At 34.4% G+C, this 13,580-nt stretch overlaps 1 protein-coding gene across 2 annotated transcripts; it reads right to left on the bottom strand.

Annotated features, from left to right (window-relative positions):
- Positions 1–827: 827 nt before the first annotated feature.
- LOC128187051 (putative tyrosinase-like protein tyr-1) lies at positions 828–11,432 on the bottom strand. Of its 2 annotated transcripts, none has more exons than XM_052857131.1 (4): positions 11,226–11,432; positions 4,840–5,085; positions 4,480–4,592; positions 828–2,395 (listed from the first exon to the last, which is right to left on the bottom strand). In XM_052857131.1, the coding sequence occupies exons 2-4, from the start codon at positions 5,074–5,076 to the stop codon at positions 1,624–1,626; spliced, it is 1,122 nt and encodes a 373-aa protein (XP_052713091.1). In that variant the 5' UTR covers positions 5,077–5,085; positions 11,226–11,432; the 3' UTR covers positions 828–1,623. The 2 variants fall into 2 exon arrangements, with proteins under 2 accessions (XP_052713091.1, XP_052713090.1); XM_052857130.1 differs by lacking the exon at positions 11,226–11,432 and adding an exon at positions 5,190–5,228.
- Between the last annotated feature and the right edge of the window lie 2,148 nt (positions 11,433–13,580).

The raw sequence follows: 13,580 nt of genomic DNA, 5'->3' as shown, positions 1-13,580 counted from the left end.
ACTCGATCAGAATCAATTATTTAGCTGTAATTTTCTTACAATGTGTGTTATAAGCTTATGCAGACATAGAACAAAACAGACGAAGAGGTCAGAAAGTTAGTCTTGTCCCCTTTAAGACGTACGCCCCAAACAGTTAACCCAGTGGAAATACAATGTCAAAAACTACTAAACTCAAATCTTATGCTTAATATGTTCGTGTGTTTCAATATCAATTTCGCTAAACACGCGATATGTGTAATATTTATCTTTACATGTACATGTATTGACACGATGGCATCGATATTTTGAATTGCAATTCTTTGATGTTCTTGGTACACGAACGGTTGTGCAGACGTATTTTCGCGCACTATACCATGCTGTACAACTTTATCATTTGTGTAACGAAGTCAAATTTAAACCTAAACCAATACTTAAACGGACACCAAGTTAATAGATGTGTCTGGGTTGCGTAAATTACTCCATAAATCAATACTGTCTATAATTCTAAAAAAGAAATAAATACCAAACAAAAACAGGTCTTGTTCTGTGAGCATGGCATTAAGATATGAACTGAAGTTATTACTTTGCTTGCATTTTACCTAGGAAACGTTTATTGAATAAAATGTTTGGGTCTTTTTGTTTTTTTCAAAAATTAGTAAACTTTCAAATTTATGTGTAAAAAAGAGTTTGTTGGATACGTGATATCCGTTATTGTCTCCCTTAACGAATCACGATTGGAGAAACCAGGCACGTGTTTACAAATTGGCATAGACATGGATATCAGCTCAGAACAATGGTTTCGTACCCTCAAAGTTCAATTGCCTAAGGAATCATGAATACAGCAGAAATAATGAAAGAAAAACTTTAATTGCAAAATAAATAATGGCAACACTTCAACAGAATGTAATAAAACATGTATATGACTGAATAAAACCAATCAAATATCTTTGATTGACAATCATATAATTACGTCACATTTATTTACAACATTATAATGACAGGAAAGGCTCGATGACTTGATTTGTTGGGGAAAATATTTATATAGGGGAGAGTGGACTAGAATGGTTTTCTAAACAAAAATATATTACTCACAGAATATCTAATCTCACATACATACTGGTATGCCCTAGCTCTTGATTCATACTTTTAAACATGGGACACACAACGATAACAAAGGACAGGCACGTCTAAATGACACACGGATAATTGATATTGTACTGTACAAGTATATATCAATATTGCACAAATGCTGTTTCATAATTCTATTCAAGATATTTACGGATTAGCCTGAGCAACTTTTACTACTACAGATAAATTCATATATGATAAAAATTTAGATTGTATCGTTCTGGAAACGTCTTTGTGTCTGGGATTGTTACTCGGACAGAAATTTGGAAGCTTGGAAAACTTAAATTGGTTTTTTGATGTACCCAGTTATATTAAATGCATGACAACGACTTCCCGTTCACCCACTGAACGGCTTTAACAAAAACATTGGTGAGTTTAACTTTGCGCCATAACCTTACAGATGAGAATACTTCCCATTTTCACATTCGACCCTTTGATCCAAGATTCCCTTTTAACCCATGACCCAATTGGCACAACTGATGAGAAACTATACCAGGAAAACTCTTTATTTTTTTTTCAACCAAATAGCCCGTTTCGTTGCATTAATCGTGCCCACCAGGGCACTTGTTGCTGAGCTGGGCCTTGGGCAACAGGGTTGTTTGGTCTGTTGCTCATTATTAAAGGTAAACAAGTTCTTGTCGACCAATTACAACGAATGTATGGGGAACCACAGTGATTGGTCCCCGGCACACATTCGGGTCTCCTCTGGCAACTATATATTCTCTGAGTGAAAATGTCATTAATTCCATCAACTACAAGAAGTCTTCCCAGTCCCATAGAAACAAGAGGCTGGTGACCTTGATCCCCGACGATTCTCGGATAGTCTCGGCCGGGGTTAATGCCGTGTTGCCTCTGTCTTTGCCGAAACTCCTCCCATAAACAATCGACGAAAGCGTGGTGAGAAAAGAACGCTGGGTCGTATGACGAAGATTCTATACGACTCATTTGCTCCCCAATCCAGACGTGCACATGATTGTGTAACAATTCTAGATTATACCGGTCCTCGGCACTGGGGTTCGAGATTTCCCACATCCACCTTCGGCTAAATACATTTTCTAAATCTGTTTTTGACATCAGTCTTCGGTCTGCTCCTATATCGCGGCGGAGGGGTCCGTAAGGGGTAGTAAATCGCCGGAAGGGGCCAGTTACTACAGCGCCATTTCCGTTTCCGAAGAATAATGGGGACCACATGATGGATCTTCTTGGATCAGGAAGCTCAGCATCGAGTGTGTTGTCCCAGTATGGAATGGTTACGTTGGGAACTTTCTCTCGAAGGGCGTTTTCGAAACTGATAAAAAAATAAAAATAAATCATCATCTTACTATCGGTAATTACAGACTATAATGGAAGAAACGTAGAGGTTGCGTGTTTTCAAATCATTTGCACTATGACAAATATGATAGGATAAAAACCCAGTAAGGTCACAAAAACTTGCCCCTAAGACAATGATGCTTTCATTTTTTTGTTTCCTATCAATATTTTGTAGTATCATTGCATTGATTTATGCCCATTAACTGGACCGTGACACATACTGAGCCTTTCTGGAACCCATGTAGGCGTTAACTATGAACTAGATGACTCAAATATTTCCGAAATTTTCATTTTCTCGATTAACTATACTCTTGACTGGAATTCCGTCAAGATAGGGTTTTTGCGCATTGTGATTAACTGTGATGGCTGTGTTGAGATATTTATGTTACCTGAGCAGTTGCTTCTTTTGTTAGAATATAGGGTCGAAGTGTAGTTCTTTGATTGTGTTTTTGAGTCAAAATAAAGAAACAGTGAACGCTTCTACACCAACACAAAACTAGCCTGCATGACTTTTGGTTATTTTGATCATCGAGAATAACGTATCCTTTGGTATATCAGGGCATAAAAAAGCCACAAATGGTTACGGGAAATGACAAATCAGTATATGCGTTCTTATGAATCAAGATAAATGCAAATGATATCAACTGCGACGGTCAAATCGAAGGACGGTGGTCTTTTATTTCATCAGACAAGCCTATGAATGTGAGACGAAATGTATGAAACATGTAGGATTGCTGAGTAACAATCAAATATGTACATGTGCGTTTTCAGCGCAGTGTTAAAAACTTGTTCATGAAAAAAAGACCTTGAAAACAAATGAATGAGACTGTCAAAATGACAGATGGTAGAAGAAAACTATGATTTAATATAGTGCTGTGGTTTCAAACGTAAATTCGTAAGACAGAAATGGGTCTTTCTTTTGAATTATGAATTGCCGTTCAACTGGTTTTTTGCATCTGGAGAAAAATGGGGTATCAACAGGACCTGATCCTGATTTGACCACAATCTCTTCGTATCCATAACTATAGTCACGAAGAGATAAGGGTCAAAACGGGCTTATTTAATTTAAAAAAAAAATTAGCTATACATGTATATATTTGCTGTATCTTGTGATATTTAAAATTGCTTGGTCCAATGTTTCAGCTTTTAGCTAGTACGGTATTAAATAATTTTCTCTAAAAATAAACTATCTTACAAAGTTATAAACCTTCAACTAACTACACCAGTCACCCCGTCCCCAAAATCCTTAAAAATATCAGTTCATTCGTCATGAGTGTGTTAGTTAAACGATATTTTTAGCGAAAGCCACGGTCTTAATGCAAAATCATCTCTCGACATCGAGGCAAATCTCTATAAGGGGCGAAATTCTACGATACCTTATCATGTAAAGTTTGTTTTAAACATCAAAATCTCTAATGAATATCACTGAAATAATCGGTAAAACTACTGCATTGCCTCATGATCTATCCATACAGAACAGCCCCATTGTTTTACAGCTTACTACATAAAAGATGATGTAGAAAGCAATTTTTTGAGGTGAATAAACTTAAGATCAGATGACAAATATCTTTTTCCAACAAATATCTTTTTTCAAGTCGATATAAGCATATCATTTCTTTTTGTGATTTGTGTGATAATTTAAACTTCGTATGTTCTTGATTTTTCCTTAGGTTAACCAAACAAAAATGATGAACATCAGTTAACATAAATTGTCCATCAACAAAATGGGAAAAATGAGATTATTCACAAGGACCTAAACATGTCGCGTTTTATTTCAGTTCCCACCATGTCAGCCTCCAAAAGCATTGTTTATCGGCTACCAGGCCCGTCTGTCAACCAGTTACTCGTTTCACATGTATCCTTGGGCTGATTTAGGGCACAATATAAACTGACATTTTTAAAAAACGTGCTTATATACATGTAAACAGGGGAAGGAAATAACAACATCCAATAGGATATTGTCCCCTTTGCCTTGTCATCGACCACAGATGACTGAAACAAAACGCCACAGCCCTTCAGAGGAGACAATACAGAGTATACATGTACAAGTAAAAAACTTACAGTGTAAGGTAGATTCTGTGCCATCCCAGAAATCCGGGACCGCCGTGGGCGCCCGAGGCTGTATTGAGATGGTGGAGAGAGGCGATGGCATCAAACTTATTTGGCAACACAGTCTGAAAAGAAAGTGTTTCCAATTAGTCTTAATTACTTTATTTTGTTAAGTTGGCCAGTACAATTAAAAAATGCTAAGAGAAATCAAAGTTTTTGAAGTTTTGCAATGATACATAAGTTTTGATCGGAAAGAAATTGTTTCTCATTTAAAAACAAAATTATTAGTGTAATTTGAAAATGTTTAAGATATTTAAAGTACTTAAAGCTTAAGTATGATATTTATTTCTAAGTTTTGTAAATCGTATGTACCCGGTCGTTCTTTAGAAGAAGTATGGCTTGGTGGTAGCTTCGTCGCTCTTCATCAGACAGCAAACGATACTCTTTGCGCACGCGCAATTCATTTCCTCTTGGAAGGTAGAAAAGGCCATTCATCCATTGAACAAATCTTGAGTTGGCGTTAGTTTGCGTTCTGATTTGCAGACGACTGATGGGGAAAATCGCCAGAAACAGGACAAGCACGTGCAGCACGGACATTAGTGACGGCATGGTCTGAAACTGTAAATAGCAAAAACAAAAAATAAGTTATTGTTTTATGACTCGTGTATCATAAATTCACAAACTTAATGCATGGACTTCAGAGTTTCACAAAAAAAAATTACTGCAAGCAACAACAAAAAATACATCCGCTGGCAGGCTCGAGATTTACGTGCGCGTGTACAGACATTACATTTTCATGGTTGGACACGCTTTTCGTCTTATGATGAGAAGTTCATTAATGTAGCCACTAAGAAAACAATAAAAATACGACTCTGACAAATCTGACATGTACATTGTTCTGTGTCCAAAACACTTGTACTGTATGTGGTTTACGACCTACGGTTGCGCCAGAAAGGAATACACTGAAAATTACAAAGGGTGTTTCAACCTTCTTGGTTTTAGAATAATGGAAGGATCATTATTTTTTTAATGATACTTGGCAATTCTTCCCTAGCTGTATTTAAAATTTCATTAACATAAAACCATTACGCATATGCCGTTGTTCTCATCAAAACCAGGTTGATAAATAATGCACCACAACTTTTTAAATTATCATATCTTTAATAAGTAAAGGCACGGAAGTCACAATGTATTCCTCTGAACTGAAAAGTTGACGGCTCACCAATTATTTTGGAAACACCAACAAGATTTCATGATATCTATAAGTAGCAAACCATCTTCATATTAAGTTCTTGCGTTAAAAAGATGACGCATTGTTTATTGAAGCAGGTCAAGGATAAAGCTTGTTTCTGTTAGCAAACCAAAATTTTCATAAGGCCGTCTCCTACTTAAACTGTATCTGGTGTAACCTGTTAACTTAAGATCATAAACATACAATGAATTAACTTTCAAAGTCATCAACTGCTGTGTTGTCAAGCTGAGTTCAATACTTTATGATTGTTCAAGAAAAGAAATTATTGTATCTTGAATCTTCAGAGGCTTATTCAAGAAATATTATACTAATGCTAGTACTGTGTGTGTGTGGGGGGGGGGGGGGGGGGCTGGGTTTATTAATGGTATCGTTTGTGTCGTCCATTATACGATAAGAGAGGCTGTTGAAAATATCAAAATGAAATGGTGAAAATTACCAAATTTCGAATCAAGAGCTTAGTTTGCTTTCTAATAAATCTGATATGATGTATAAAAAACACATAATTGAGTTCAATATCACATAAGTCTGAGATAGTTTAGATATCAGTCATATAAATTGTACTCAATTATTTTCGGTCTGTGGTGTGTTATCAAGGTTCTTCAACTTTTGGTTAGAATCATAGATAAAAGGAGAGGATAAGGTATCAACATGGAAACTCTAAGCCATAGAACAGGTGCGCCTTAAAAGAGTTAACCAACAATTAATGATGACTAATAGACTATAAGAAGACCAGATTGGTCACGATAAATGAGACCCCCACAGAAATACTGGCAGACCAGCAGATCAGGATATGTTCTATTGATGAGAATTTCTCTCATTTTTTATCATCTTCTAATGAGAAAATACCAATAAATAGTCTCTAAATCTCTCTCTTCTCCAAGTCTGCAATTTAGCAGGTTTTACGATTGACATACACTGTACTTTAGAAACTGGTCAAGGTTTATTTATGACATTGTACAGTGTTGACCAAACCAATCGTTTTAGACATCATAGCATTAAATAAAAGACACTTTAAAGTTTATCAAAATGGGTCTTACAAGACCGTAGATCGTGAGTTATCTAATATTAAACATGTATAATGTGATCTATAATCCATTCATTACGACAAAGGTTAGTCCTCTCCCATTTCATGTACAATATAATTATATTAACTTTAGCCCTGACAGCTACCGGAAGTTATCATCAGAAATCACAGACGAGGCTTCAAAAAACAGAGAAGCTCCTTAGACACCTCACAATCATAATTCACACGAGAACTTGTTATTCCATGTTCTGTCAGATTTGCTTTGAATATGATCTTCTGATTTGTATTTTTTATTCAATAAACAACGTGGTTTTTTTTGGTTTTAACAATCGGACGTCACGGGAATATTACGTTGTCCATCCTGCAACTTATGAAGAAAAACACCTTGTTTATATGAATAATGTATGCCCGTGGTGAGAGAAGTGCGAATAATTGAATTATAAAACCACCAATGTTTCTATCTGAAAGTATCATAGAGATTTCATGATTCATCGAATGCTTAAGCAGATCTTTTGATGAAGAAAAAATTGATATGAAGTCATCTGATTACAAATGTATCCTAGAGCATGTTCAACAGTTAGGGAATAAGGACTAACAGAATTGACAAGAACAGAAGATATGGGCAACGATCTGCACATGATAGCTTGAAACTAAAGTCAGCAATTTCCTGTCTCCAACCCCTTAACCTTCGTGTCTGTTGCATTACTTGCGCTTCAGATACTACAGTTTATAGGCACAAGTTTATCACTTCAAAGCAATGGCGAAAACAAGGGCAACATTTGTCATTTCATTCACTAGATGCCGAGAACAAGCCCTACACATCGGAGCATGGTGATTCAAATTATAGGCACGTGATATTTTGGACCATTTTAACCTCCCTGAAAAGAGCTAAAATGTTGACTTTTTATTTCTCAAACTGTATTATGGCCAGCAAAATCGTATTCGAAATACTTAGGTAGATAGGTACTGTACTTGTACAATGTAGTTAGTGGACCACCCATTGTTCATACGTTGATTTTTTATCATCTTAAAAGTTAAAGTTTGAGTTACACAAAATCGGTGTCTCTTGCAGTCTTTCAATATTGATTAAGTTAAACATAGCCATCTTTTCCGCCCCGTTTTTTTCTTTAACTTATTTTATGGAAACTCGATGTTTATTTTTCAGCTGATGAACATGATAATCTCATCATATATTTATTAACCATTAAAAATCTTTTGATAAATAAATAACCCTATTAAATGAAATTAACATAACAAACTTCTTAATTGTTGTATAAATAAAAGTTGTTACCCAGAATGCCGTTGTGGGATCAATGGATTGATAGATTTCCTTGTTAATCAGATTCCAGTTTGTATTACAAGTGAAACAATGCTCGTTGAAAGAAACAAATTGAATTAAAAAAAACAGACAAAAGAACAAAAATGCCCCGTGGGTTTCTTTGTATCATCGCTTGTTTGTTTATTTTATTCTACTTTATTAAATCCCCCAATTCATACGTAATTCCGGTGATGATAGGTGATAAAAATGATATAAAACTAAACAAGCATATCGCTTTAAAGTCCCGTGGCTAGGAATGCAGTAATGGGTTTGACACTTGTCGTTTGCTATCGTTTTTCATAATTTATCTGTCATATTTTTTTTGCCACTTAGATCATTGACAGAGAAGAAATCCCAAGGAACAAGTTCATGGAACTACCTGACGAGTGCGAATTTCTCTGGCTTTGATATTTGTTTTGGTTTTGTCTGGTTAAAGTTTAGATACTTCAAAAGGGCATTAAGTGTAGTCAATGCGCTAAGATGAGTCAAATCTAAGTCACTGGCCTTTTATAAAATTTGGCAATTTAATTTGCTGTTTTTTTTAATGTGGATATCATTATGGTATTGACCATATTCTACACCCTCCTCTCAATGAATATTCAAATCAAATATTATAGATCCAATAGTGTGAACAAATAAAACAACGTCACAAGAGTTCGATTACGGGAGAGGAACTTATGTCAAATCATAATAACATGTAATACGTATCAATAAAAATAGAAGACAAGCTACCACTGTATTCCCAATAACCCCCACACTGTTCGCTTGTTTCTGGCGCTCGTCAGGATGTTTTTCGTTATAACAAGGTCCGCAGGGGTTTTTCACGTGTTTTAGTGCAAATGTTAATAGATGAACAGCTTAATGTGTCAATTTCAACACAAAATTACTATTTCAGTTATTAAAGTGACAACTAATGACATTTTAACATGTTAATTACATTGAAGAATTATTTATCGATATCGTAAAAAAATTTAATGCCTTGATCAACTAATTTTCTTTAAAATCTTCATTCGGCTGTCACAAAATTCGTGGCAACACGGACGGGAAATTTGGGGAAATTTTTCTCAGATTTGTTCGATGAACTTATAAGTGAAAAAACAAGTTTGTTGAACAGAAAAGTGGCCAAAGAAATAGTGATGTATGTGTGTTGTGTTTTATGATTAGGAGTCGTCCGAGCGATCCGGATTGTGGCCGTGTACGAGTCGCCGATAAACCCTTCACTACTGATTTCTTGACACCTTTATTACCTTCTTGAACAGAAGAACGGAGATATTGTGCAGTATGAGTTATATCGCCATAAAAACGCAATATTGCAGAACAATGTGTATTGTAGGATCGGAGGGTCGGGATAAACTATTTTCACGTGATTAGCATTGCGCAATCGTCCGTAAAAATAAAGAAATTCCAATGGGCTTATGTGCTCTTTTTGGAATTTGCAAGATACTGCAAACTATTAAATCAAAATTATCAATCGGGGACTCATAGTCGGATACGACAAGTGATAAAGAAATAATTCAAAAGTTACGAATAATCAATTCCCATTTTATCAAGTTTGTAGATTACTGTATTAAAAAAAAAACAATCTACAGACAATCTTAAACATAGTCCATTTTTTTTTGTTCTAGAAAATATATATTTCTTGAAAAGGTATGGATTTTGTTGATATGTTCTGGTCCTTAATACATTTTTTCCATTTTTTTTATAATGTACATATTGTAGGTATATAGGTACATGTAGCTATTTACAATAAAGTACATGTAAAAGAAGGCAAAATTCCCTGTAAATTATATACCATAAACTCTCTATGTCTTAATGACAATTGATATACCTGCGATATCATGCTATATTCTTATTTCCCCGGCTGATTGCAATAAACCTTACATAAAGACCGTATGGAGTAGACACAAAAAGGAATGATAGGAAATTATAGGAATATGTTAGCATATTCTGTTATTGGTACACAGATGTAGGTTTTTTGACTTCAACTAAGTGTTGCAACAAAATGTTTTTCCTTATTAATCCAGAAGAAATGGGTCTTTTTCTATATGAAGAATTCTGTGATAGACTCCAAGACTAAGTTTGGCAAAAATGATAGCCATTTCTGTGAGTCAGCAAATATTTGTTCCTAGTGAATAAGAAATTAGGGGGAATTTTTGTCCGTTATTTATACCTCGGTCACTTTTGTTTCTGCTGACCAAATTGTTGTCAAACACACAATGAAATGTCTAGAGCTTAGAAAGCACATGTTTTGTCCACCTGAATGATTAATTGTGTCGCAATGTCGTAATGCAGACGACCAACAATAATGGTTTACATACGGCTTCTTTGAGGTTTGAATGTAGTGATGTCATTTCGGTTATCACCCGGTGATGGTTTCACTAAGTAGTTATCACTATCTTCCATTGCTATGAATCCGTCTCCTATTTTTCTTTTCCATTACCCAATTCACTTATCAAAATAATATTCATAAATTTTTCATGACCTGGTTCGTAAGAATACGTTATGAATATGGATGTGACCTATATGATGCCGAGTAGTTTGCAAACATATTTAATGGTATGATAGAGATATGAACGATTTTCAGGAAATTAAATAACACAAAAGACAGAAAAGCATATAGTTACGATGAGGGCTTTTTAAAAGAGGTGTTTTAAAAAAAAACTTGCTGTAATTTAGCATGCACGTTTAAATGTTTCATCAAAACAATAATTCAAAAACAAGATCTAAACATAAAAAATTAATCATCTTGGATACAGCACTTAACGACATTTTGGTGAATTTTGATTAATTGTAGTGTGTTATTGTGAGAGTTTATATTAAAAACTGAAGTTAAACATGATTGATTGCTCTTTATTTGAAACAATAATTGATATTTCAACAGGCAAACATTTGTTAGCACTACTGCCTATAAATCAGGTGTTTGGGTCTTGACAAACGTTCCCTACTTTCAGGCGATTCCATTTTAAAGGTGTTTTCACCTCATTTTTTTCTTCTAAAAACATTGTATTTTTTATGTAATTCACGTTGCCATGTTTCCATACCTAATTTAAGAGAAGGGAATAATTTTCGTTTACGTTGCGTTCGCAAGAAAAAACCCAACTCGCAACAGTTTATGAATGAGAATACATTTATGTTAATATCATTAGTAAAAAAAAACCACCGACCTTAAAGTCTTTATAAGCGTATTCCTTAAAAGTAAATCCTTAGAAAAGTTTCTACAACAAATTCGGTGCAAAAAACTTTTGGTTTGTCGGGGGTAGAGTTAATATTCCTTATATCATCATGCCGGCACTGGTCCTAGCGAGTCCACTGCATGCCAAGAGAGCCCCTAAACGGTAGTAGTGTCGTCTGCCCAGTGCGCTACAGGTAGAGCTAGCATTTGCCTGTGATCCTCCTAAACGCATTTGTCATCACACCTGTCAAATGAGTTGGGAAGAAGACATGTCTTGTCTAAATTTATACCTCTTCAAAACCTGATCGCTGTTTTTAGTGGTCAGACTTTGAAGATCTAATAAAATTTGCAAAATCGCTCATTTTTTGCTTTGTGTTCAGCTTAATTTTATTGATGCATGTTTTAAAATTGTCTGATCACGTTCGATTTCATTTGACATTGAATAAATTTATTAGGAAAAAAAGAACATTCCGCAATTATTTTTGCTCGTGTTTTCCAAAAATTTTTGTGGAAAACCTTTGTTTTGATAAATGATAACGGTTTTTCGATATTCAGCCGAATGGTCTCTTCAATTTTGCCAGAGAAAGAGAGAGAGAGAGAGAGAGAGAGAGAGAGAGAGAGAGAGAGAGAGAGAGAGAGAGAGAGAGAGGTAGGGACGCGTGCGTTCGTGCATATGTGCGTTATTTACGTTAGTTTGCCTTACAAATCGAACACTCACAGATTCACAAATTCTTTTATTGGTGGAAGTAACAAACTATGTTTTTTTGTAAATTGAAATTGAATATACACGGAAAAAAAATTCACTACTTTACTATTAAAATGATAAAATTTCATTTACGTTAATATACATATTTTGATTACATGACCCCAGTTACATATTTTCTGGCAAACATATTATTGAGATATATGTATTTTAATTTATTTACACAAGCATCTAGACTTTGACTGGACAGGCCGTTTGAGAACATGTTTTGATTTTTACAAAACAAAATATATTAAAGATATTGAGTTTTACTGGAGTTTCTCATATCCTCGGCAAATGTTACTCTTAATCATAAAAAAACAATAATTTATTTGAATCAAATATAATTTAGCTTTTCAGTTAGAAGTTGGAAAGATTTATTTATTATTACAGTGTATGAACATCAAGCATGTATAAGTTTTTATTTTCAATTTCTTGACAATGCTAACTTTTTTTCTATATATTTAAATTTGAATTAAAATAAACCTGAATGCATTGTTTTTGATATGGAAACAACCAAGAAAGACATTTTCATTCTATTTTAAGAAAACATGTATATAAATAGCTAGAAAAAATGCGTGGATCTATTTCTTTATTTTGCAAGCAATGTCGAGACTTTCTAAATTTATCAAACATTAGTAACATATCTACCCTGAGTGACACTAGATTTACAACAGGGTCAGTCTATGTACAGGTGATGTACAGGTGATGTTGGGCAGGTCGTATCGATGTGTACACACAGGTATACACCTGTCTCTACTTGATCAGCCGGGAGGTTCATCCAGTAATGAACGCAATATGCATGTAACAAAGAAGAAAGAAAACCTGTAAATACGCACTAGGAAATGAAAAAGGTCTTGTCACGGTCCTTGTATAACAAAGGACGAGCCCGGAACCCGGGATGATATATATCCATGTTGAAATGAATGTTTCAACATTGTTATTTTTCCAATTCTGAATTTTTTCTCATTTTTTGGGCTTACTTGGAAATGTTTTCATGCAAGACGTGAAAGATTTTCTTTATTTTGCTCGTCTTAAATTCTTCCTTGGATAAGATTCTATATACATTTACCGTATCTCTTTTTTTTTACAATGACTCGACTGAAGTTATAAGAATAAATAAATAAAGAATAAATCGACTGAATGAAAAGTTGCTTCATCATGACCATGCATTACCTATTAATTGACATATTAATCTGGCATACGTAGATCTGTGCTTGCATCTTGTTTCTAGATACTATTTTACAATATAATAGTGTACACATTTTGAAATATACCCTGAAAATTCAGACATTGCAGAAGGAAAAGGTTCGAAACATTTGTAAACCAATACGCAGAGAAGTGCATTTTCCTGTTTGACATAAATCGAAGGAACAATTTACAGAAAATCGTTAAGCTAAAGAATTTCGATATAGAAATGTTTAAATAGGATTTACAATGACGGAATGGAATATCGGTTTTAATTATATATACCATTTTTATTTGATATTTAATTAAAAGATCCCATTTTGGCAAAAAAAAAAAAGAAGAAGCAAAAAACAAAAAAAACACAAAAAAAACAAACAAACAAACAAAAAAAACAAACATATGTTCATGCACAAGGTT

The sequence above is a fragment of the Crassostrea angulata genome, chromosome 6, assembly GCF_025612915.1.
Source record: "Crassostrea angulata isolate pt1a10 chromosome 6, ASM2561291v2, whole genome shotgun sequence".
In the NCBI taxonomy this organism is placed as follows: Eukaryota; Metazoa; Mollusca; class Bivalvia; order Ostreida; family Ostreidae; genus Magallana; species Magallana angulata.
This window is presented reverse-complemented; position numbering and strand designations above follow the sequence as displayed.

Bases quoted from the DNA above. Each gene is read 5' to 3' on its own strand.
- LOC128187051 (XM_052857130.1), bottom strand. From the start codon at position 5,213: ATGTATTTTTTGTTGTTGCTTGCA. The intron at 5,086-5,189 runs GTAATTTTTTTT...TGCTATTTACAG, and splicing joins ATTTTTTGTTGTTGCTTGCA to TTTCAGACCATGCCGTCACT. The intron at 4,593-4,839 runs GTACATACGATT...CTTTCTTTTCAG, and splicing joins TTCTTCTAAAGAACGACCGG to ACTGTGTTGCCAAATAAGTT.